Source organism: Artemia franciscana, chromosome 3, assembly GCF_032884065.1.
Source record: "Artemia franciscana chromosome 3, ASM3288406v1, whole genome shotgun sequence".
Classification (NCBI taxonomy): Eukaryota; Metazoa; Arthropoda; class Branchiopoda; order Anostraca; family Artemiidae; genus Artemia; species Artemia franciscana.
Genome location: NC_088865.1, coordinates 20,731,254 through 20,757,427, shown reverse-complemented (window position 1 = coordinate 20,757,427; position 26,174 = coordinate 20,731,254). Strand labels below are relative to the sequence as shown.

The following is a 26,174-nucleotide window of genomic DNA, read 5'->3' as shown; positions in this document are numbered from 1 at the left end:
CACTTATTACCTCACTGTTTATGCTAAGAGGTGAAAACAAAACCAGAAGAGCATTTGAAATTTTTCATAGACCAGAATTTATTTTTCTTAATAACTTTTATAATAGCATGGTCAACAACGATTATTGAACTACTCCCTGTTTACACGAAGAGGTGGAACTAAGACTAGAACAACTTATAAGATTTTTCATAGGCCAGAGTTTATTTTTCTTAATGACATTCTAATACCATAGGAAAGAACGACTATTGAATGCCTCGCTGTTTATGCTAAGTTGTGAAACCAAGACCAGAGGAGTTTTCGAGATGTTTCATAGGTCAGACAGGCTACAAATAGAAAATTATTTTTCTGTTTTGCTTATTTATCTTCAAAGTAAGGAGCTACATTAAAACTAAAAATGAAGAGAAGTTTTTCCGTTTATGAGGAAGGAAACCTCTAGTTATTGCCTTTTGATTTTTCATAGGCAAGAGTTTATTTTTCTCAATAACATTCTAATAGCATCAGTTTTGGAGACTTTTCATTGGCCAGAGTTTATAGTTTGGATAACAGTTTGGGATTTTTTTGTCGCGACTTTAAATACTTCGCTAACGTCCCTACTGCTGTCGTCTATTAATTTACGGTCATGGCACCGTTTTAGTTTCCTACCCAAATGCTACCATCTTTTCTCACAAGGGTTATAGACTGTACCAAACTGATTTTTCGCTTAGGTTACAGTATGTTAACTGATTTTGAGCTTACTGTGCCTCTGATACCATCGATAACAGCAGTGAACAAGAGCTAAGAGCTCATATGGCACTTGTGACAAGGCGAGAAGAGCTAAGAGCCAAGAGATCATATGGTATGATCTCTAACGAAATTCTATGAATCAATAGATTGATTTAAAAATGAAAATAAGAGGCTTAATGCCGATCAGGATTTAAAATAAGAGCTCTGAGTCACGATGTCCTTCTAAATATCAAAATTCATTAAGATCCGATCACTCACTCGTAAGTTATAAATACCTAATTTTTTCTAATTTTTCCTCTTCCTTTAGCCCCCCAGATGGTTGAATCTGGGAAAACGACTTTATCAAGTCAAATTGTGCAGCTCTCTGACACGCCTACCAATTTTCATCGTCCTAGCACATCCAGAAGCACCAAACTCGCCAAATCACTGAACCCCTCCCCCCAACTCCCCGAAAGAGAGCGAATCCAGTACGATTCTGCCTTCACGTATCAAGGACATTTGTCTATTCTATCCACCAAGCTTCATCCCGATTCCTCCACTCCAAGTGTTTTTCCAAGATTTCCCCCTCCAACTCCCCCCAATGTCAAAAGATCTGGTCGGGATTTGAAATAAGAGCTCTGAGACATGAATTCCTTCTAAAAATCAAATTTCATTAAGATCCGATCATCTATTCGTAAGATAAAAATACCCCAATTTTCACGTTTTCCAAGAATTCTGTTTTCCCCCTCCAACTCCCCCCAATGTCACAGGATCTGGTCGGAATTTAAAATTAGAACTTTAAAGCACAAGATCCTTCTAAATATCAAATTTCATTAAGAGCTGGTCACCCTTTTTTAAGTTACAAATACCTCAATTTTCAAATTTACCCCCCCCCCCCCCAATTCCACCAAAGAGAGCAGATCCGGTCAGGTTATGTCAGTCACGTATCTTAGACAGGTTTCTATTCTTCCCTTCCAGTTTCATCCTGATCTCACCGCTTTAAGTGTTTTCCAAGTTTTAGGTTTCTCCCTCCCAACTCCCCCCCCCCAATGTCACCAGATCCGGTCGGGTTTAAAATAAGAGCTCTGAGCCACGATATCCTTCTAAATATCAAATTTCATTGAGATTCGATCACCCGTTCGTAAGTTAAAAATACCTCATTTTTTCTAATTTTTCAGAAATAACCCCCCCCCCCCCACCCAACTACCCCAAAGAGAGCGGATCCGTTCCGTTTATGTCAATCATGTATTTAGGACGTGTGGTTATTTTTCCCACCAAGTTTCATCCCGATCCCACCATTCTAAGTGTTTTCCAAGTTTTAGGCTTCCCCCTCCCAACGCCCCCCCCCCATGTCACCAAATCCGGTCGGGATTTAAAAAAAGAGCTCTAAGACACAATATCCTTCTAAACATCAAATTTCATTGAGATCCGATCACCCGTTCGTAAGTTAAAAATACCTCATTTTTTCTAATTTTTCAGAATTACCCCCCCCCCAACTACCCCAAAGAGAGCGGATCCATTCCGATTATGTCAATCATGTATCTGGGACTTGTGCTTATTTTTCCCATCAAGTTTCATCCCGATCCCTCCGCTCTAAGTGTTTTCCAAGATTTTAGGTTTCCCCCCTCCAACTCCCCCCAATGTCATCAGATCCGGTCGGGATTTAAAATAAGAGCTCTGAGACACAATATCATTCCAAACGTCAAATTTCATTAAGATCCCATCACCCACTCATAAGTTAAAAATACTTCATTTTTTCTATTTTTTCCGAATTAACCGGCCCCCCACTCCACCCCAGATGGTCAAATTGGGAAAACGACTATTTTTAATTTAATCTGGTCCGATCCCTGATATGCTTGCCAAATTTCATCGTCCTAGCTTACCTGGAAGTGCCTAAAGTAGCAAAACCGGGACGGACACACAGACAGACCGACAGACCGACAGAATTTGCGATTGCTATATCTCACTTGGTTAATACCAAGTGCCATAAGAAAGATACTAGTACTTGCATAGGAAAATAAAACGGTGTCATCTATGACTTCAAATTTATAGATGACAGCTGTAGGGTTGTGAGTGAAGTATTTGATGTCGCGAACAAAAAATCCCAAACTGTTGCTTAGCTTAAAATCAAATGTATTTTGAATATATGCAGATCAGAAATTTACTATTCCTCTTCTTTGGAAAAAATCTTGTTCTTTTCCATGGTAATAGAATGCCATTAAGATAAATAAACTCTGACCTATGAAAAATTTAAAAAACTCATCTGGTCTTCGTTTCACCTCTTAGCGTAAACAGCAAGAAAATAAATAAAGGTCATCTTCCTCATCTACAGAACAACTTCTGTTCGTTTTTAATCTTAATCCAGCTCCTTACTTTACTTGAATAAACCTGTTCTTATTTATTCAATGTAAGAATTGGATAAGAAGGTAGCATAGGGGAGGACGGTCCATTGAATTGGAATAAGAAGTTTTTTTCGATGTAGGAAAACACTTTAGCGTAAACAGTGAGGCATTAAGTATACATCTGCCTCCTCATATACTGGAAAATTTCTGTTCGCGTTGGAAAATAAGAAGAGGGTCCAACTGTTGCATCTCTGAACTATGAAAAATCTTAAAAACTTCTCTGGCCTTGGTTTCACCTCTCAGCTTAAGCAACGTTGAATACACGAAAAATAAAACAAGTGTCATATTGTTGTATCTCTGACCTATGAAAAATCTCAAAAATTCCTTTGGTCTTGATTTCACCTCTTAGCGTAAACAGCGAGGCAATAAGTAGAGGTTTGCTTCCTCATATATGGAACAACTTCTCTTCGTTTTTAGTTTTAATATAGCTCCTTACTTTATAATTCAATTAACGAAAAAACGAGTAAGTGTCCTATTGTTTCATCTCTGACCTATGAAAAATCTTAAAAACTCCTCTGGTCTTGGTTTTACCTCTCATTGTAACCAGCGAGGTATTCAATGCTCGTTCTTTCCCATGGTATTAGAATGTCATTAAGAAAAAAAAAACTCTGGCCTCTGAAATATCTCAAAAACTATTCTCGTCTCTGTTTCACCTTTTAGCGTAAATAGCCTGGCATTCAATGGTTGATCTTTCGCATGGTATTAGAATTTCATTAAGAAAATATAAACACTGGCCTACGAAAAATGTCGAAAGCACCCCTGGTTTCGGTTTCACCTCTAAGCATAAGCAGCAAGGCATTCAATAGATGTCCTTTTCCATGCTGTTAGAATGCCATTAAGAAAAATAAACTATGGCCTATGCGAAATCACAAAAAACTCCTATGGTCTTGGTTTCACCTCTTAGCGTAAACAGCGAGGCAATAAGTAGAGGTTTGCTACCTCATATAGAATAACATCTATTTTTTAGTCTTAATGTAGCTCTTATCCTTATAGTTGAATAAAAGAAAAATTTAAAAGAGTGTTCCATTGTTGCATCTCTGACCTATGAAAAATCTCGAAAACACTACTGGCCTTGATTTCACCTCTTAGCATAAACAGCTAGGCATTCTATAGTCGTTCTTTTCCATGGTATTAGAAGTTCATTTAGAAACAAAGGTCTGACCTATGAAAAATCTCTAAAAACTCCTCTAGTTTTGGTTTTACTTCTTAGCGTAAACAGCCAGGCATTCAATAGTCGTTCATTCCCATGGTATTAGAATGTCATTAAGAAACAAAAACTTTGAGCCATGCAAACTCACTCTCTCTGGACTTGGTTTTACCTCTTAGCGTAAACAGTTAGGCATTCAATAGCCGTTCTTTTCCATGCTATTAGAATGTCATTAAGAAAAATAATATCTGGCTTGTGAAAAATCACAAAAAACTCCTCTGGTCTTGGTTTCATATCTTAGCGTAAAAAGCGAGGCAATAAGTAGAGGTTTGCTTTCTCACATGTGGAATAACTTCTGTTCTTTTGTAGTCTTAATTTAGCTCCTTACATTATTGTTGAATAAAAAAAAATAAAAGAGGTGTTTCATTGTTGCATCTCTGACCTATGAAAAACCTCAAAAACAATACTGATCTTGGTTTCACCCCTTAGCGTAAATAGTTAGGCATTCAATAGTCCTTCTTTTTTATGGTATTAGAAGGCCATTTAGAAAAAAAAGTCTGGCCTATAAAATATCTCAAAAAACTCCTCTGGTCTTGGTCCGCTCTTTCCCAAAGAAGGACCTCGTGTCTCAGAGCTCTTATTTTAAATCCTGACCGGCATTAGGCCTCTGATTTTCCTTATAAATCAATCTATTGAGTTTTAGAATTTGGTAGAACTCATGCCATATGAGTTCTTGTCTCTTGGCTCTTCTGACCTCACCACAAGTGCCATATGAGCTCTTAGCGCTTGTTGAATTAATGCATGTTTTGATTTTGGCTCACTGCAAATGAATAATTAAAACGAAATTTGCACATTATTTTTTTTGGATGAATGACTTTCTCATAGTTTTGATCGGACGATTTTGATAAAAAAAAGGAGTGGGAGAGGAGGTCTCGTTGCCCTCTAATTTTGGTTACTTAAAAAGACAACTAGAACTTTTTATTTTTTACGAACGTTTTTATTAGTAATAAATATACGTCACTTACAAATTAACTTACCTAACGAACTTCTATATTTGTATATTTTTATTACGTATATGAGGGGGTTCTCCCCCTCTTCAATACCTCGATATTTACATTAAAGCTTGAATTTCATCCCGATTCTTTAAAATGACCCCTGAATCACAAAGGCCGTAGAATAAATAGTTGAAATCGCTAAAAATACTTTAGCGTAAAGAGTGAATATTGAGGAGGAGACTGACCCCCTTATATACGTAATATTTTTGATTCGTTCTAAGTTTTAATGCTCTTCCTTACTTCCAGTTGAAAAAACTTTTTTATTTTACTTTTTCATTGTTTTTTTTTTTAAAATAATGTTAGAAATCCTGCGCCCCCTTCCTGGAATTCTCTTTCCTTATGATAAATTCCTCTATGGAAAGATCTTCCGATGTAACCCCCCCCCCCCCCAACGTGAAAAATTCCTCTGAAAACGTCTGTACACTTCCCAATAACCATTACTATATGTAAACAACGGGTAAAGTTTGTAACTTGTAGCCTCTCCCCCAGGGACTGTGAGGGGTTAAGTCGTCCCCAAAGACATAGTTATTCAATTTTTTGACTATGCTAAATAAAATGGCTATCTCGGAATTTTGATCCGATGACTTTGGAAAAAATTGAGCGTGATAGGGGGTCTAGGTGCCTTCCAATTTTTTGGCTACTTAAAAAGGGCACTATAACTTTTAATTTCCGATATAATGATCAGTCTCGTGACATTCTAGGACCACTGGGTCAACACGATCACCCCTGGGAAAAAAACAACAAATAAACACGCATATGTGATCTGTCTTTTGGCAAAAAAATACAAAATTCCGCATTTTTGTAATAAGGGTTTGAGACTTTTACAGTATGGTTCTTTGATAAGCTGAATCTGATGGTGTGATTTTCGTTAAGATTCTATGACTTTTAGGGGGCGTTTTCTCGTATTTTCTAAAATAAGGGGAAATTTCTCAGACTCGTAACCTTTGATGGGTAATATTAAACTTAATGAAACTTATATATATAAAATTATCAAAAATACGATTCTTTGGTGTAACTATCGGTATCAAAGTCCTTCCTTTAAAGTTTCGGTTACTATTTTGGCCGGGTCGCTCCTTACTACAGTTCGTTACCACGAACTGTTTGATAAGACACAACTTGATGGCGTTTGTCTATCCACTGTCTGTTTGAATCACAAGTTAATTTATTATGAAACCGCCGTAGCCCTCTTTTGGTTTATTCGACCTCCAATCAAGGGAATTCTTTATTTCCTTCCTTTCCTTTCTTCATTTGTAGTACCAATTTAGAATCTGTTCTAGTAACAACTAGTGAATTGTTTTCCCAGTAATTCTTCTAAGGGTTCCCTTTTATTGAATAAGGATTGAAAGGTCAATCACAAGAATAGAGTGATATCTATTCATACAACTGTTCTCAATTTGCCTATAATGGTCAATTCAGAAGCTTTGGTAAAAAGATACCACCCCGTAAAAGAAAGAGAGAAGAAAAAACTATCTTGTCATAAATACCATGTTTACTTAAACGAAAACAACTTTGGAAAACTGAGGGTTAGGTATGAACCCACGGATTCATTTGAGTGAGAGTGGAGAAATTTGGTCAAAATGATCGACAATCGCCGAATGTTGCAAAGAACATGGGGAGATTTTTAAACCGTTGACAATTTGTGACTAGAGGGAGAGATGCTGAAAGGAATATTTAAAAATAAATTTTTCCCACGGAAGTAAAGAGCGAAGTTGAAACTTCAAACGGATAAAAATTATTGCTTTACAGATTACGCAAGATATATTTAAAAATCAAATTAAATAAGCTTGCTCATAATATTTCTCAAAAAATGTAGAATCCTAAAGCTAGTGCTTTACTGAAAACACAAAACCAACCCCAAAATAACACGACGTTCTATTAAGGGCTGAAAGTTCCATGAGTAGCCTGCAGAAAATAAAAGGAAAATTTGTGGGTCTTTCAATAGTCTTTAACCAACCATGATAGCGATAAGTTTTAGCATGCCATTATAATTCTCTGAAAAACTCAAACAAGCTAATTTTTTAGTTAAGCGCTGCTTCTTAGAATTCCACAAACTCTGAAAAACGTAACGAGTCAATTTATTTGATCTAGCTTTATAGATATATCTTACGGAGTCCGTGAAGCAATAATCTTTTTTGTTTTGAGTTTTAACTTCGCTCTTTACCTCAGTAACAAACTATTGTTTGAACTAATTTTCATCTTTTTAATTTTCTTAAACATGCACTATAAACCTTACAAGACGATGAAACTAATGAAGTCAATATGATTTTTGCTGAAATAGGACATATACTTCCTGCTTAATTTCAAAAGGTCTCACTTTCTACTTTCCTTAAACTTTCCCAAAAGGCATGTGCAGCTTTATGACATAATTTTTTACATTTGAAATTTGACGTGAAAATTACAATTATTTTCAAGAAAAATTGAAATAAATGATTTGTTTTTTTCTATGCGTTCTTTTTTCTGAAATTTTTTATTAGTTTTCGCTTCCTTTTTATGCCCAACTATTCCACTCAAAAAGGTTCCATATGGCACTTAGCGATGGAGTTATTAAGGTGATTAATAAGAGGCATGTGGTGCTTGGGCTGGATTTCTGTAGGGAGAATCCTCCTTGGGGAGGAATATTTCTATGGGATGAATATTCCAGGGGAAATGTTATATTTTCAGAATTACTATACAATTTTTTTTTAATTGTCTTACATTCTCTTTGCCAAATATTTCATGCGGAAATATTCCGGATGAATTATCCAGGGGCTTTTACCGCATGTTTCGATTTCCGGGAAATAATTTCCACATAAGGGGGAATTTCGTGAGTGATCGAGAAACCGATTAGAAATTAAAGTCTTATTCGAATGAAAGAATGCATAGGAGAACTTTCCGTGCTAAATTGTCCGCAAGCAATTTTACATGAATGGGGATTATCGACGAGGATTGAACTGTCTGGAGGAAATTTGACGGGGGATGGACTTTGCGTTGGATGAAATTTCCACGAAGGAGTTTTCCGTGAGGGGTAGGGGTATATTTTATAGAGGCTGAGCCAGATTTACCGGCATTGTTTAAAAAACGAACAGAAATTATTTCATACATGTACGGTTTCCCCCTCCTCAATACCTTCCTCTATAAGCTAAATTTTGACTATTTGGCCAAATGTTTTAAGAACGTCTACTGAAACACGGGGTCCGTTTAATTAGAATAGGAAGCTTTTTTAAAAGTGCTAACAGCTTTACCGTAAAGAGCAAGGTATTGAGGAGGGGGCAATTCTTTATATACTGAATAAATCTGCCAAAATTAAAATGCCAAAATCTGCCAAAATTTTGTTTCAATTTTTCATGTGCGGTGAGCCAAATTTGCACCTGTATTAGTTGAAAAAATGCTCAGAAAAAAAAACAAAAAAAACAAGTTTTTCAACTGAAAGTCAAGGAGTGACATTAAAATTGAAAACGAACAGAAATTATTTGTATATGAAGGGGTTTGTCCTACCCTCAAAGCCTCGCTCTTTACGTTAAAGTTCTTATTGTTTTAAGAAGTAGAGTTGTGACAAAGAGTCAAACTTTAGCGTAAAAAATAAGGCGTTGAGGAGGCGACCGCCCTTTCATGTACGCAATAATGTCTCTACATTTTCAAGTTTTAATGTCGCTCCTTACTTTCTGTTAAAAAAGCTTGTTTTTTTTATTTAATTACTTAAATGGAGCATCATCTGTGGACATCTGCTGATGCTTGGTAGTCATTGCAGCACTCCTGTAATTATCAGCTGGCGATTTATGAAAAAAGACAGAACTCACTATGGGATTCACGTCATACCTGTAAGGCTTGATTTGCACATTGTAGAGCCGTTTTTAAAGATGAAAACTTTCTAATCGGAATTTTAGACTGCGAGAATTAGAGTCTTTTTATTCCCAATTCACGATGGCCAAAATATTATATTTCTTGGCATTTTGACCCTCTTTGAGCCAATATTGATGATTTGTTGTACAAAATGTCAGAAAACGCCACTTTGCTGTGGATTGATGTCATGTGTTTCTTAAAAATGGTCATGTTATGCTGACGATAAAAAAAAAAAAAAAAAAAAAAAAAAAAAAAAAAAAAAAAAAAAAACTTGGTAGCCTAATCACTGTAGCTTTCGTGTCATTATCAAGTAACGATTCATGAATAAATATGGAACTCACTGTGGCATTCACGTTGCATTTTAAACCTGTTTTTCAAGAGGGAGGGACTCACAATATTGAATAGTGATATAGTGAAGAGAATCCAAAGTTTCTGTGGCTGTTCAATATGGGGAGGGGGGCTCAGAAAATTCCATTAAAAGATTTTAGACGATGAAAACTGATTGGTTATCTCATAATATTCAGTCCCCAGCAATGAGCAATGAGCTTTTATTTAAATTTTCAGTTACTATGGGCATTGTTCGTGCTTTACTAGGTTGTAGCTATCCCTGTAATCATGATTGCAGTGATCAATTGCATAGTTTCATATTTTAGCCCGTAGTAACTGTAAAAAAAAAAAAAAAAAAAACGCTTTTTGATTGAAACTTTCAATCGTGATAGAGAATGATTAGAAATGCTGTTATGATTTCTTAATCTGGAAAATAAACTATAAAAAAGAATTGAACTGATTAAAAAAATTGCCTGAAAAAATGTTTAAACTGGAAAGTGATGTCCATAAGTATTTGTATTTCTTTGAGCCAAATTTTGGTATCTGGAAGAGAAAGAAAGTGACTTTCACACATAATATTGCATTGTGCTTCTGTTCACAGACGACTTTACATCCGTTGTATAAAGCAGAAAAAGAGTAAAAGGGCTCTTTTTCTACAAGATTACAAAGAAAATACAAGTAGGCTACTCCAATTGAAGCAGGCTAAATCTTTTCAATTAAAATCAATTAATCAATTTATTTTTGACCCACTAAAATTATAATTAAGTGAAGTACTAGAAGAAAATAAAAGTAAAAAATCCAGAAACACATGCAGAACGATATTAAATATAAAAGCAACAACAACAGGTTTGTCCTCTCTGTGTAGCAGTGGTTTGGACCTCCAGAGGAGCCTAAGTTGGTTAAGCTAACATAAAAAACGGCTAGAAAAATCCTAGAGCAAGTAAATCCAATTATGTTAGGAGTAGTTTGAAATTTCTAAAATGAATTTACTTACTATGTCAAATTAAAAATAACTTGATCATTTGTTAAAGTGACAGAGAACTCATCATTTAATTAAAGCTCAACATTGAAACACAACAATTGTGTCTCAAATACGGTTAAACTATCTTCCTTTCTATTATCAAACAGTTCGTGGTAACGAACTGTAGTAAGGAGCGACCCGGCTCAATAGTAAACGAAATTCTAAAAGACGTATTTTGATACTAATAGATACATCAAAAGAATTAAATTTGTATGATGATTCTAAATATATAAGTTCAATCAAATTTAGTCAAACGCATCAACAGTTACGAGCCTGAGAAATGTGCCCTATTTTGGAAAATAGGAGAAAAGACCCCCTAAAATTCACAGAATCTTAACGAAAATCACACCATCATATTCAGTGCATCAGAGAACCCTATTGCAGAAGTTTCAAGGTCCTATCTACAAAAATGTGGAATTTCATATTTTTTGCCAGAAGACCGAACACGGGTGTTTTTTTTTTTTTTTTTCCAGGGTGATCGTATCGACCCAGTGGTGCTAGAATGTTGCAAGAGGGTTCATTCTGACGGAAATTAATAGTTCTAGTGCACTTTTAAGTGACCACGAAAATTGGAGGGCACCTAGGCCCCCTCCCACGCTTATTTTTTCCCCGAAGTCAACGGATAAAAATTTATAGATAGCCATTTTGTTCGGCATAGTCAAATACTCTAATAACAATGTCTTTGGGAACGACTTACTCCCTCATAGTCCAAGGGGGAGGGGCTACAAGTTACAAAATTTGACCAGTGTTTACTTATAGTAATGGTTATTGGGAAGTGTACAAACGTTTTCAGGGGGATTTTTTTGGTTTGGAGGGAGGATTGAGGGGAGGGGTTACGTGGGAGGATCTTTCCTTGGAGGAATTTGTCATGGGAGAAGATAATTTGCATGATATTCTAGCACTATTTAAAAAAAATGAAAAAATAAATATGGAAAAGTTTTTTCAACTGAAAGTAAGAATTAGCATTAAAACTTAAAACGGACCGAAATTATTATGCATATGTGGGGTTCATCTCCTCCTAAATACTTCACTCTTTACGCTAAAGTATTTTTAGTAATTTCAACTACTTATTCTACGGCCTTTGTGATTTAGGGGTCATTCTTAAAGAATTGGGACAAAATTTAAGCTTTAATGTAAAGAGCGAGGTATTAAAGAGGGGGCAAACCCCCTCATATAATTAACAAAAATATACAACTATTGAAGTTTGTTACGTAAGTTAAATCGTAAGTTACGTATATTTTCTACTAATAAACCGTTCGTAAGAAATTAAAAGTTCTAGTTGCTTTTTTAAGTAACCAGAAGATTGGAGGGCAACTAGCTCCTCACCCAGCCCTTTTTTCTCAAAATTTTCCGATTAAAACTAAGAAAAAGCCATTTAGCCAAAAAAAAAATTATGCAAATTTTGTTTTAATTATTCATGTGCGGACAGCCAAAATAAAAATATATTAATTTAAAAACGTTCAGAAATTAAATGAAAAAAAACAAGTTTTTTAACTGAAAGTAAGAAGCGACATTAAAACTTAAAACGAACAGAAATTACTCCGTATATTAAGGGGGCTTATCCCTCCTCAACGCCCCGCTCTTTACGCTAAGATTTTTAACTGCTTTAAAAAGCAAAGTTAAGAGAAAGAGTCAAACTTTAGCATAAAGACCGAGGTATTGATGAGGGGGTTCATATACGTAATAATTTCTGTTCGTTTTAAGTTTTAATGTCGCTCCTTACCTTAAGTTAAAAACTTGTTTTTCATTTAATTTTAGAAAGGCTTTGACCGTGGCTAGACTAGTTTTTTGGTTCGGACGTAACTCTCTTTATGACAGAGCAACCTAAAGATGGAAATCCTCAAAAACTTTGTTTTGCACAAATTGTGTAATGATAAGACCAGGGTTACCACTGGAAAATGAAATTTTGTAATGCTCTCAAGTCTAAAAGTATTAGTTTTTTTGAAAACGCAATGTTTGAACAGAAAAAAAAGTACATATGTGAGCCTGACCCGCACAGACGACCGATCACCATCACTGTACTCAGGCAGATATAATAGTTACAACTTATAAAAGTAGGTGTGCACAGATTCAGCCTTTGCGGAAGGAATCAAGAGCGTTTAAATAGGTATAAAGGAGGGGGTGGGTCAAAATCATTGAAAACTTAATTTTTTTTTTCAAGTGTCTTTCCAGACTAAATTCAGTCAAAGGACATCCCCTTCCCTTTTTGGGCAGATATTCTATAAAACGAACTTATGATACAGCAACCTCACCTTTGTCTTCTTCAGAACACCTGTGTCCTATGATGACCAAAGTAAATCTGGTCAAGTGACGTCAAATCTAGCAATCTGTCTATACGCACTCAAAAAAGGAGGTGCTGGTCCAACCAACCAAAGCATGCATTAAATGGTAATTGACTTGATGTCACCTTCCTTGATTCGTCAGAAAAACCCAATTCAATTCTGAAAAATCATTACTCTGCACTAGCACAAGTGAAGAGAGAACCAAGTGAAGATCAGCAAAAGTTTGTGCAGACGTTAGAATAGAGAATGATTGACTTCAGTTTCGGTGTCGTTTACAGCTCCAATCAGCTCCAAAACAGTTTCAGACCCTCGAATCTAGCTCTCAAGATGAATGTCAACTTTTGCCAAACTTATCAAAGATGAGCAAAACTGATTACTTACCGTGACTTAGCGATTATATACGGCAGGTCTTTTGCTTGTGAAATTTTAGGGATAAGAGTGGTTAAGTGGAAATAAACACTTATTTCTGATTTTGTTCATTTTTGATTATGAAGTGTCTGCCACTTCTTGGAAATGAAGTGGTACGCTAAACAGCAATTGATGAATTTTTACGTCTTTCCTCTAAAATTTGACACGTTTTTGGTCACAACTGACAAAACATGTTTTGATAGCGATCTCAGTTCAGCAGCTGTGAATATAGTTCCGAGAATCATAATGTTCTGAAGTAAAACCCTAATGTTATTTGTAGAAAACCTTATAAACTTATTACAAGCCGAAGCAGGATATTAGTAATAGGTAGTTCCACATACCTCAGCAGGAAAGACATTGCCATCTATTTTATGCTCCGATCCATGATCGTTATCAGTTCCAAAATGGATTGTAACTTCTTCGATTTGATAAGAATACGCCAGAGGTCCACCTAAAACCATGAACTCATGAAACTTTTTAGCAAAAAAAAAAAGAATCTAACGGTATTATTCCAAATCTAGAAATAAAAACAGAGTACAAGCAAAGATATCTCGGAACAGGGTGTAGCTACAGTGTTTTTATTGGGGGGGGGGGGGAGCAAGAGGGGGTGCTATTGAAGTAAGTGCTATTCAACCGGTGGTGAAGAAAAGTAACTATTTAACAGACACGTTACTTAATGACTTTAAAAACATTACGGAATACATTATAAGCAATAAACACACATTAAATAATCATAAAGACAAGTGTTGGTGCTTGGCTTTTGCTAAAATTGTCAGCAATGAGCTGCTTCAGATGACAGTAGTATAAATTAAACAAGCTTTTGGGTGGGCGAGGGTGAATGTCGCATGCACTTGGCTTTTTCAGCCAGATTCACCACTTATAGGTAGTTCTCCCTCCACTTCCCCCAACCGCCAGGTCCAGCACTGGATGCTCAATCTCATAACTGAATCAAGCTCTATTATAAAAGCTCAGGGTATCGCGATATTGATTTGCTCGTATTTTTGAATGGATTATGACTTTGTAAAATTTAATTTGCTGTACTAAACTTTTAATATACGTGATTTATTTAAATGTTATTTATGATTTTTTATTAAATTGATTTGCTTGTGAGTTCACTGATTTATATTGATAAATAGCATTGATATCAGTGGGGCACATAAAGCAAAATAAAATCATAGGTAGTGCAAAAGCGCTACCTACGTGAATAAGTATAACAATAAATAATATAAAAAAGAATAATAAATAACAATTTCTAAGTAAAGATACGGGATAAGTCAAAATATTACCAGAGACTGTGTAACATAATATTTTGACGTATTCCCCAAATTTAAATACCGACCGTATTTAAAATTTGAAAGTATTCGAAAAATAAAGCTAGAATTATTAAATTATTGGGCACTGTTTCACGAAGAACATCCCGACAATCTGAGTAAATCTTGGCATCATTGTGGCAGAAACCTTAAATTAATTAAAAATTGCCAAGGATTACAATTGGAAAGGAAAATTGACTGCTAGAGTTTGGAAATTACTTTGCTCATTGTATCTTTGCTGAAAAAAAAGAATTCCATGAAAGTTACTCAAAAATTTTTCTTGTGTAAATCATGGTAAGGGGGTATAAATTTCTGGAGGGGGGTTACACTGACTATCGTTTTTATGTTTATAAGCAAAGGTATCCTATTCCCTTCACAAGCAAAGCTCGGTATCCTATACAGCATGATATAACTGAAAACAATAAAAAAAGAGGGTGGGTTGGTACCGCTTATGCGTGCACACAATATTTCTAAACTGTGAGAAAAATATACAATTTTGTTTAAATTCACTTTATACTGTTCTCAGCAGACATTTCGTTCAGCATGCCGATGTAAACATAAATGTTCTACAAGTTGTACAGGCGTTGTCTGACATGCGACTAATTTCAGTAAATGCCAATTCTTTTTTTTTAGCTGGTTAAAAGAAATATTTAGAAAAGCGAAAATAGCAAAAGTCAGTCTAATATTATATGTAGAAGCAGTTCTGCATTTATGTATTAGTATGTGAATCCGAAACGTAATGAATAGGATGTTCTCGTTGCTTATTAGGCGTTTGAATAACAAATAACAGAATTTGGAGCTATAGTCTGGTAGAAATGTGGTTTGACTTCTTCGAAAATCGTCGTCGTCCACGAGTTTCAAAGGATTTTCGCGTCTCCGATTCTTTGTCTGAAAATTCTACTTTCAAACTGATGCTGATAAAGGTTTTCGGCATATACAGAGGTAGATTTGAGATACAAGAATTCGATTTTATCTAAAATTGTGACTGTCTCGGGGCAGAATAAGATTTCGAGTGTCAAATACTTAATATTTTCTTTTATTGATTAATATTTTCCTCTTTTTTTCTGAGGATTCTTCCAACCAAGTGTAATTCAAGTTTTTTCAATTTTAGATGAACAATTCTAGTCTAAAATGATGATTTGTTTAAGCTGTAGGAAAGAAGTACTCGAAACGGACGATAAAGTTGTTGTAACTGAAGTAGGAGCGTGAAGCATAAACAAATCAAGTAAAAAGCTAAAGCGATTGCTTTCACAAATCATGCAAAGTTCTTACACAAATGCGAAGACCATTGACCAGCACTTGCGATTCTTAGTTCAGCAAAATGAGTCCTTGAGTAGAGGAGGATTTCAAATCACTTGATAGAACTATTCGATATCAAAACCGATTGTTTATTTTTTTCGAGTAGAGGGATTTTCGAGAAGACTCACAAGAAGGAAAACAGCTTTAGCGTCCGCACAACAGAGTTCAGTGAGACACTGGTGGGACTTTGTCAAAAGCGAAATGAAATGATCAATGGTCTGAGAAAGCTCATGACCAAATTCAAGCAGCGAATTGGGATCTGCTTGCAGCAGATGTCGTATACCACAAAACATGTTATTTGAACTTTACATCTGGCGAGAACCTCCCATTGAAACATACAGGAAATCTGACTGAAAGTCTCGAAAATAAGAGAGGTAGGAAAGTAAACATGAATCAAAAGCAAACATTTGAAGAGGTGATCCGGTTCTTTGAAACGAATGATGACGAAAAGTTAGCAGTTCGTGATTTGGTCAACATGATGAGTGAGTTCCTTGGTGAATCGGAAGAGCCTGTTTATAGCCAATTTTACATGAAGAAGCTCGGCAAGGAGAGTTTTGGTGAATGAGTGGTAATTGCAGAAACTGATGGAAAGGCTATTGTTACATTAAGGCACATTAAGTTACATTGTCACATTAAGGCCCATGGTTCCCATGGTTCCTGCTATACTGCGAAACTTTTACGGACAACCAAATGATAGAAACTAAAACCGGAATGAAATGAGTATTATTAGTGCGGCTGCTGAGTTGTTGAAGAGCGACATAAAAGGTATCACTCAAGATATGACTGAGCATGTTAAAACGGACGACCTGAAAAATCTTGAAGAAAATTTGAACTATCTGCCACAGACTCTGAAGGTCTTCCTAGAGATCTTGTTCGTGGACAAAGACACTAAACTGGAAATAGCTGCCATTAGCCAAAGCATCATGCAAACCACTCAGCCTAGAGCCTTTAAACGTCCATTAAATCTATATAGATGCTCTGTCGTAGTGATTAACGGGTATTTATCTGGATCCTCAATCAAAGACTTGACGCAGGTGAGGAGGGGTAGGTCTAAAAGCAGTCCTAGGATCAGCATTAAGCCGCAGATGCTTTGCTTAGTAAAAAAAAAAGATGATTTCCTTAGCAACGCAGAAAACAAGAAGGCAATCATCAGCATGCTGTCTGGCTACCTTAATGATGCGGATGTAAAGTGTATCAGTTGCCAGCCGATACTGACCCGCTGTTTGTCATGACTGCGGTCAAGTTGGCAGAAGGCCAACCCATTGTCTTAGTAGGAGAAGATACGGACTTACTTGTCCTTTTACTGTAACACAAAAAGCGAGACTGTAAGCCGATATTTCTCCATTCCGAGTCAAATTGACGGAAAACTGGAGGCCGAAAACTGGAAAAACTGGGGGGAAACTGGTATGTGGGATATATTAGCAGCTAAACTGAAACTTAGTTACACTTTTTCTTACCCAATTCTTTTTCTCCATGCTTTTGTCGGATGCGACTCGACTTCACGAATTTATGGCATAGGAAAATCTACACCACTAAACCACACGAAAAAGAAGAAAAACTTCCAGGATATCTCTGGACTATTCCTAAATTCATCTTCTATAAAAGACGACATGAGAAAACCTGGAAAGTAGACCATGCATATCTTATTAAGGCTGCAGAAAATAAAACAATTTTTGTATAGATTCGCTACCGCTATAGGAAATTCTTCAAAAAGATTTGAAGTTCTGGGAAGTATATAGAGGCAAAAGCTCCAGCCAACAAGCGATGTTTGCAAATATCATTCGCCTCGAGCATGCTTCCAAGTACATGCGCGGAAAGATGTTGAGTGTCGACTAGATCCTTTGGAGTTTTGGCCGGATTGTGCAGAAAGAAGAATTACGGCCTGTGTATTGGTTGATCACCGGAACCGCCTTCCCCTCTCTCAGTGTTTCATCATAATTTCAAGGGCGAGTCGACGCTGCGATGTTCTTGCAAAGAGTATGGCTTAAAATGCACCTGAGCTTGTGGCGATTATAAAGGAACAAGCTGTTCTAACTGCGAAACAGTTCTTGCTAGAAACCTTGAAGACGATGGTAGCGAAGATGCAGACCAAATTTGCCTGGACCCCGTCTTGGGTGTTACCAACTTACTTTGCTTCAAATATTTTACTATTGACTAAGTTTAATATACACTTGCAGGCTGAACCTCTCCCCCAACCTCAATCTCTCTCAAAGCTTTAAGCCCCAAACAATTCTTTTGACTTTGAACAATTAGTTTCATGTTCGTCAGCAAAAAAAAAAGAAATGGCATATCTAATCACATTTACTGGTATTTGCTCAATCAACATTTTTTGCCTTAGCCTCAAATTCAACCTCAAAGACTCAAATTTGTGAAAGAGCTAGAGCGGCAAACTCTTCGGATTCAGAATCAGACCACATTATTTGGTCAGGTAGTAAAAGAATCATCTGCATAGCAGTTTGTTTGAGGTTAACCCCTTTTTTCCACAGTTTTCCCAGACTACTTACAAAAGTATAATTTGGAGTTTATATTAGCTATTATTATCAACGTTTATTAGATATTTCAATGACAAGTAAGAGAATCGGAGTTTCAATTAAATACTGGAAATAAAAATTTCAACAATTAAAGGATTCCTGGAGCGGATCTCCCTCTACCAAATTTCGTGATCAAACTGCAACCGATTTGGCCTACCTAGTCAAAGTAAAAATATCATTGTAGAGAGTGCCAAGTCTTATTTTCTTTTTCAATGATCTCTTTTTCATTCAGGAAATTTTTCATACAATTACGAGAAGCACCATGAAGAAATAAACTGAACGAATTTATGATATTTTAGGAACAGAGAATTGATGAAAAATATTTCAGAACTTTAGTGACAGATCCAGGGGAAGGGCTGGGGGGACCCCAGCCCCCCTAGATTTTTTTTATGGCACCCTCATTTTTTTCCATTTTTTACTCTATTTTTAGAATAAGTTTGTCGATTCAGTCAATTATCGATACCTTTGTCACATTGCCCCCCCCAAGATTGGTTAATTGGTGCCCTTACCACAATGGGCCTCCCCAAGAATTTACTCTAGATCTGCCTCTGCAAAACTTTAACTTAATTTTAGCGCTAGCCAACATCATTTTTTCGGTTTTTCGAATATCTTCCACTGTAAAAAACCAACAGTTGATTGTGTAATTTTTTGGATAAAATCTAAACTAAACCGATAGTGTCGAGGTTTCGTGTAGCAGCAATTGTGGCGCTAAATATGGCCGTGCCTATCAGATTGGAATCGAACCATACAAAGGCCTAGCAAATTGTCTACTTGCTAATCTCTTTCGAATCTAATTGAAATCCCATAAATCATAGTCATGGATGTAGATAAAAGAAATGCATATCTTCCCTCATAGAGGTTCGATCGTTCATGGACATCCGGTATCAAAACTCTGGGTATAGATTTTAAGTAAATTTCGTTCACCTTTCCCAGTAGTTGGGCTCATAGAATTATTTTTTTCATCCCTTCTACTGAGGTTGGGTCAGTTGAGAGTAAAAATATGAACTTAATTCTTAATTCAAGTTAAGTTTAGAGCTGACGCTCTCTTCTGCAAGATGTGATTAAGGCAAGAATCTAACAATGGCACTGAAACTAAAACATGAGTTACAATTTCATCAAGAGAGAAGACAATTTTCTTTTCGTAAAGTTTCAGCGTAAATAGGACAATAAATGACAATTTTTTGATTTAATTACCTTTGGAAGAGATTAAATAGTTTGAAGAGGATAAATGACATCATTCTTGTCACCCTATATCGAATCTAGTACTGGTGTAAAGAGCATTAAGAATCGGAGATTTGGGCGGAGGGACTTGAAGTCTATGTCTTACCGGTAATATTCACGGGAGGCGTGGTTTGGTCTAAGTTCCTCGCATTCATTCCGCCAGACATTGGAAAGGATAAACTTGATTGCCTTGACAGAAATCCCTTGTTAGCTCCAGGACTTCCTGGATGGTGTCCAGTACCACTTATGGAACTATGTGATTTTGAAGGTTGAAATAAAAGTGTCTGGCCAGTGTTTCGAAGGGAGCCAGATACCTAGAAAATGTATTAAAACAAATTAAGAAGGAATAAAATTTTCACACAATAAATTCCGTATCCGTACAAAATATCCTCTTCAATATAAAAAAGTGGAGGATTTTCTTGCTCTAAAAAACACAGATAGTTGTAACTTTCTTAAAAAGTACAAAAGAAACATTTGAGTTTCAACCTTTCCGCAGTGTAAAAAAGTAATAACCAATTAAAAGAAAAAAAAAGTAATAACACTGCGAATATGATAATGCTAGTTTTTTCATATAAGGGAGGTAAAAATAGTAACTAATGTAGCACACAGAAGTAGGAAATTTAAAATGCCCGAAATTTCTTTAATGAAGAAAATTAAAAAATCCAGAAAGGAACAAGTAGAATGATGTTAGCATTTTGATTAAAATTTGCCAAGATTTTTCCATTACGCTTCCGCCAATTAAAAATTATATCCTATGCCTTTCCTTCTACGCTATATAATTATGATGGGATTTCCAGTTAGTAGAGATCAAACAGTTCGTGGTAACGAACTGTTATGACCCGGCTCAATAGTAAATGAAACTCTGAAAAACGAAATTTTGATACTAATAGATACATCAAAATAATTGGATTCTTATGCTGATTTTAAACATATATAAGTTTCATCAAATATAGTTTTACCCATAATTTTACGAGCCTGAGAAAATTTGCCTTATTTTGGAAAATCATGCCATCTTATTCAGCGAACCTGCTGTAAAGGTTTAAAGCTCCTATCTACAATTAAATAAAAAAATATTTTTTTAACTGAAAGTAAGGAGCGACATTAAAACTTATAACGAACAGAAATTATTCCGTGGATGAAAGGGGCTGTTCCCTTTTCAATGCTCCGCTCTTTACGCTAAAGTTTGACTCTTTCTCTCAATTCTACTTTATTAAACAGTAAAAAAGTTTAGCGTAAAGAGCGGGGCGTTGAAAAGGGAACAGCCCCTTTCATACACGGAGTAATTTCTGTTCGTTTTAAGTTTTAATGTCGCTCCTTATTTTCTTTCAAAAATATTAGTTTTTTTTCATTTAATTTCTGAAAGTTTTTAAATTATTGCATGTTTGATTTTGGCTCTTCCGCACATAACTTATTAAAATGAAATTTGAATATTAATTCTTTTTTGGCTAAATGGCTTTATCTTAGTTTTGATCAGACGATATTGAGAAAAAGGGGTGGGGCAGGAGGCCTAGTTGCCCTTCAATTTTTTGGTTACTTAAAAAGGCAACTAGAAGTTCTAATTTTTAACAAACGTTTTAATTAGTAAAAAATATACGTAACTTAAGGATTAACTTACGTAACGAACTTTTATATTATTATATTTTTATTATCTATATGAAGGGTTTTTCCCCTCGTTAATCTCACCTTTACACTAAAGCTTAAATTTTGTCCCAACTCCTTAAGAATGACCCCTGAATCAGAAAGGCCGTAAAATAAATAGTTGAAATTACTAAAAATGCTTTAGCGTAAAGAGCGAGGTATTTAGGAGGAGATGAACCCCTCATATATGTAATAATCTAACTTATAATAATAAGTTTTAATGCTGCTCCTTACTTTCAGTTGAAAAAACTTTTCAACTGAATGGAAACTTTTCATTTTTTTTTATAATAATGCTAGAAAATCCTGCGCCCCCTTCATTGAAATTCTCCCCCCCCCGTGACATATTCCTTTAAGGAAAGATCCTCCCACATAGCCCTCTCCCCTCAAATCCCCCCTCAAAACCAAAATAATCCCCCTGAAAAATGTCTCTACACTTCCCAATAACCATTACTGTATGTAAACACTGGTCGAAGTTTGTAACTTGCAGCCCCTCCCCCGGGGACTGTGGGTTTGGGAAAAAATGAGATTTGGAGAGGGCCTATTTGCCCTCTCCAAATGTTTGGTCACTTAAAAAGGGCACTAGAACTTTTCATTTCCGTTAGGTTGAGCCCTCTTGCGACATTCTAGGACCACTTGGTCGATACGATGACCCCTAGGAAAAAAACAAAACAAAAACAAATAAATAAACACTCACCCGTGATCTTCTGGCAGAAAAATACGAAGTTCCACGTTTTTGTAGGTACTCTGATATGCTGAATACGATGGTGTGATTTTTGTTAAGATTTTATGACTTTTAGGGGGTGTTTCCCCCTATTTTCCAAAATAAGGCAAATTTTCTCAGGTCGTAGCTTTTGATGACAAAGACAATTCGACAATTTGATGAAAATTATATATTTAAAATCAGCATAAAAATCTGATTCTTTTGATGTATCTCTTAGCATCAAAATTGCGTTTTTTAGAGTTTCGTTTACTATTGATCCGGGTTGCTCCTTACTACAGTTCGTTACCACGAACTGTTTGAAAATGTGGAATTTCGTATTTTTTTGCCAAAAAAACAATCAAGGGTGCATTTTTTTCCAGGGGTGATCGTATCGACCCAGTGGTCCTAAAATGTTACGAGAGGGCCCATTTTACTGGAAATTCAAAGCTCTAGTGCCCTTTTTAAGTGACCAAAAAATTGGAGGGCACCTAGGCCCCCTCCCATGCTCATTTTTTCCAGATTTAACGTATCAAAATTTTGAGATAGCCGTTTTGTTTAGGATAGTTGAAAAACCTAATAACTATTTCTTTAAGGACGACTTACTCCCTCACAATCCCCTGGGGAGGGACTGCAAGTTATAAACTTTGACCAATGTTTAAATATAGTAATGGTTATTAGAAAGTGTAAAAACATTTTAAGTGGGATTTTTTGGTTGGGGGGGGGGGGGTTGAAGAGAGGGGGTTACGTGAGAGCATATTTCCATGGAGGAATTTTTCATGGGGGAAGATAATTTCCATAAAGGGGCGCAGGATTTTCAAGAACAATTTAAAACAAAAAACAATCGAAAAATAAATATGAAACTTTTTTTCAACTGAAAGTAAGACGCAGCATTACAACTTAAAACAAACAGAAATTATTTCACTTATGAAAGTGTTCATCTCCTCCTAGATACCTCGCTATTTACGCTAAAGTATTTTTAGTAATTTCAACTATTTATTCTACGACCTTTGTGATTCAGGGATCATTCTTAAAGAATTAGGACAAAATTTAAGCGTTAGTGTAAATAGCAAGGTACTAACGAGGAGGCAAACCCCCTCAAATACGTAATGAAAATATACGAACATAGAAGTTCGTTACGTAAGTTAATTCGTAAGTTACGTATATTTTTTTACAAATAAAAACGACAACTTGGCTTCGTCCCTCACCCCTTTGTTTCTCAAAATCGTCCGATCAAAACTAAGAGAAAGCCATTTAGCCAAAAAGAAACTATTATGCAAATTTTGTTTTAATTATTTGGTTAATTATTTACGTGTGGAGAGCGATATTGTTTGCAGAACCAAACGAATAGAGAAGTTATTTACTTTTAAAGAGCGAAAGATTGAGTAGGGGGCAGCCCCCGTCAAATATAGAATAGCCTCTATCCGTTTTAAGTTTTACTATTGCCCTTTTCTTTAAGCTGATTTTCTTCTTATGAAACAAGACGTTGACATTTTTTTCTTATAAAAAAATCCAAGCCTGTTTTTTATATGCAAAAGATTCAAGCGTATCAGTTTTAAGGGCAGCATTTTTGTTAGTTTTTGTCACAGCAAGAAAAACTCGGGGTGCTGATGTCACATTTCCAGTTTGCTGGGATTTTTCTTTCTAGTTTCTCTTTCTCATTTTTTATGGCCTAAGCCGCAAACTGCACTGCATAGTCCTATATTGCACCTACATACTTTATACCATTTATTAGTTTCCAGCTCCAATGACCGTTAACTGTTTTCCATAACAGTTAGACTTGACAAAACGTCAAGTCTAATAACGTCAAGTCTCAATCGTACGCGTATTCGATGCTCAAGAATGAACAATTTCAGTCGATAACCTTAAAATTCTGATGCAACGTATCGACCATACTGAATAAGTTACAAACAAGTTTTAGAAGCTCAGTATATCTACTTTTGTTTACTGGCAAAGTGATCAGAAACTAATTAAAAGGAAATGGTATTGAGGGTCAGCAACACGTCCAGCCCACGTCTGAGGCTTTTAGTAAGTGTAAGTGTTTCATGAAAGTCCTTATCTATGATGCACTTTCAATTTTTGAAATGAAAAATCTCACAGAAATAATTGTTGCCAACTTCCATCGTCAGCCTAGTCGGCTAGACGACTAAGCACAAACCTTATGTATCTAGCATCTTCATTTTAAAATCACTTCAGTATTTAACCTTCTTTCGATGACAAAAATATTTAAAATCTGCTACTTTCATTTTAGCAAGTGTTCCTTGTCCAATAGTGGTGAATATACTTCTCTCAGAGTTTACTGAAGTTTCTAATACCTCTTTGTTAACATTGAAAGATTAGGAAAATCATTGTCACGAGATATTCCTCCCGGAATTTATGATTAGGAGTCCTACATATTGGAACCTAATATATTGTTATATTGGAACCTAAATTACTTCTCATTTACTGTTTGTCCAGCACTACTCGAAACTTATTTACGACTTTTCTATTTGACCTTTACTACTGCTCCTATTTAATCAATTTATAATTGCTTTGCAAGTAAATAGCAGAAAAATTTACTGGACTTCTAAAACTTATTTGTAACATGTTCAGTGTCATTGACACCAAGCATGAGAATGTAGAACCTTAATTGATTTAATTATCAAATACGCTAAACTTTTACGTTTTAAGTCGATATTCCGCCAATTCTAACTACTCTAGAAAATATTTGACGGTGATTCAAGCAATACAAACAAACTAATAAATGGTATATGGTGTTTAGCTCATACTAGGATTTATGTTTAACTTTAGTAATTCCAGCATTTTCTGTCGGGACTGCCCAACTATGAAAGATGTTAAATAACGAAATGGTGCGCATTTACATTAAATTCTCTCGCCCTTGTAGCGTTCAAACTGCCCCTCAGATCCAGCCCCTGGAGTCTTATCACTATGCACGTTATCCTAACCCTTTTACATACGTGATTTCAAAGCTTTTGGACCCAAAAAAATGTTTCGAAAAGGACGGGTCTGTAATAATTTCCCCCAAAAAAAGAGGGAGAAAATATATAACAAAGTCTTCTTTCGGAAAAGAGTATTTTCTGTGGCCCATTATTCTTTACACTTTTATTTAATGTTTGGTCTTCTTAGGGAGGAAAGGGCTGAATACGCAGCTTAAAGGATATGGAAACTATTAAAATTGGAATTCAAGTTTGTCTCTCCAAAAATAAATAGTAGTCATAACAACAAAAATTAAAAAATCAAACAATACTATCTGACAGTACCACACAAAATAATACCCAGTAAAAGTGTTACCTGGACCAGAGAAGCCAATTTAAACCCTAAAGGAAAGTACTAGTCATATTTTTTTTCTGATTCTTCTTACCTCAAATTGCATTGCACCGAAGGTAAGAGTAACTTTTGAGTTACTCTTACATATTTATACATTTTGAGTTATAAATTGATTAAATAGGAGCAGTAGTAAAGGTCAAATAGAAAAGTCGCAAATAAGTTTCGAGTGGTGCTGGACAAACGTAAGAGTACTTTTGCTAAAAGGACAAAATTGTGTATATTTGCGTACATTAAAAAAAAAAACACACAGGATCTGCATAAATTCAGCCATAGCTGTCTTATAGTCAACAAAATAATTGAAAACAAAACAATTCGCCAAACTTTATCAATTTTAGGTCCATACTCAATCCTCGTTAGGTATCCAACCAGTTTCCTTTACTTTGTACTTACTGTAGTTAACGCTGCACAGTCAATGATGCCTGCAATTTTCAGTCCGTATTAAATCCTTGTTTGGTATCCAAATATTCATCTCTCACCAGTTTCCAAAATCCTTTAACCCAGTCATCTTCTTTTAAAATTAATTTAATGAGCAACTTGGGCAATTTTAACTGACTAGCTTGTTTTTCCGAAATAATTATGTTAATTTTACTCGAACCCAGTCCCATTTTTCTTCCTTTTTTCAATAATATAGTAAAATACATTTTTCATTTTACAAAGAAAATGTAGGAGAACAAAAAGTACAAATCTTCAAATACAAATGTGGAAGTCAATGTTTTCTGTAAATTTTCTTTACGATACAAATGTTATGCATGGCTTATGGAAACACAATTTAGCATGACGCCAAAAATTTAAACTCTTAAACGTGGATAGAAGATTACATATAAAATACAGATATAAAAAAATTTCAAAATTAAAAGAAATGACAAAGCCGAAACCAACTGCAAAACACACATGCAAATGTAAGAGAACACACAATTTTTTTGTTAAGACTTCATACAATTTTATATCTTCCATGGAATCCACCTACAAACTTGATGGTTATTGTTGG

The 26,174-nt window shown here is 35.5% G+C and overlaps 1 protein-coding gene across 3 annotated transcripts in view; it reads right to left on the bottom strand.

Moving 5' to 3' along the window:
- Positions 1–26,174, bottom strand: part of LOC136024998 (carbonic anhydrase-related protein 10-like) — a 76,592-nt gene that overhangs the window by 36,582 nt on the left and 13,836 nt on the right. For all 3 annotated transcript variants that reach the window (XM_065700617.1, XM_065700619.1, XM_065700618.1), the window contains exons 5-6: positions 19,631–19,838; positions 13,505–13,614 (exon numbers count right to left, since the gene is read on the bottom strand). In XM_065700617.1, the coding sequence (XP_065556689.1) occupies positions 13,505–13,614; positions 19,631–19,838 (318 nt within the window). The remainder of the gene's footprint in view (positions 1–13,504; positions 13,615–19,630; positions 19,839–26,174) is intronic.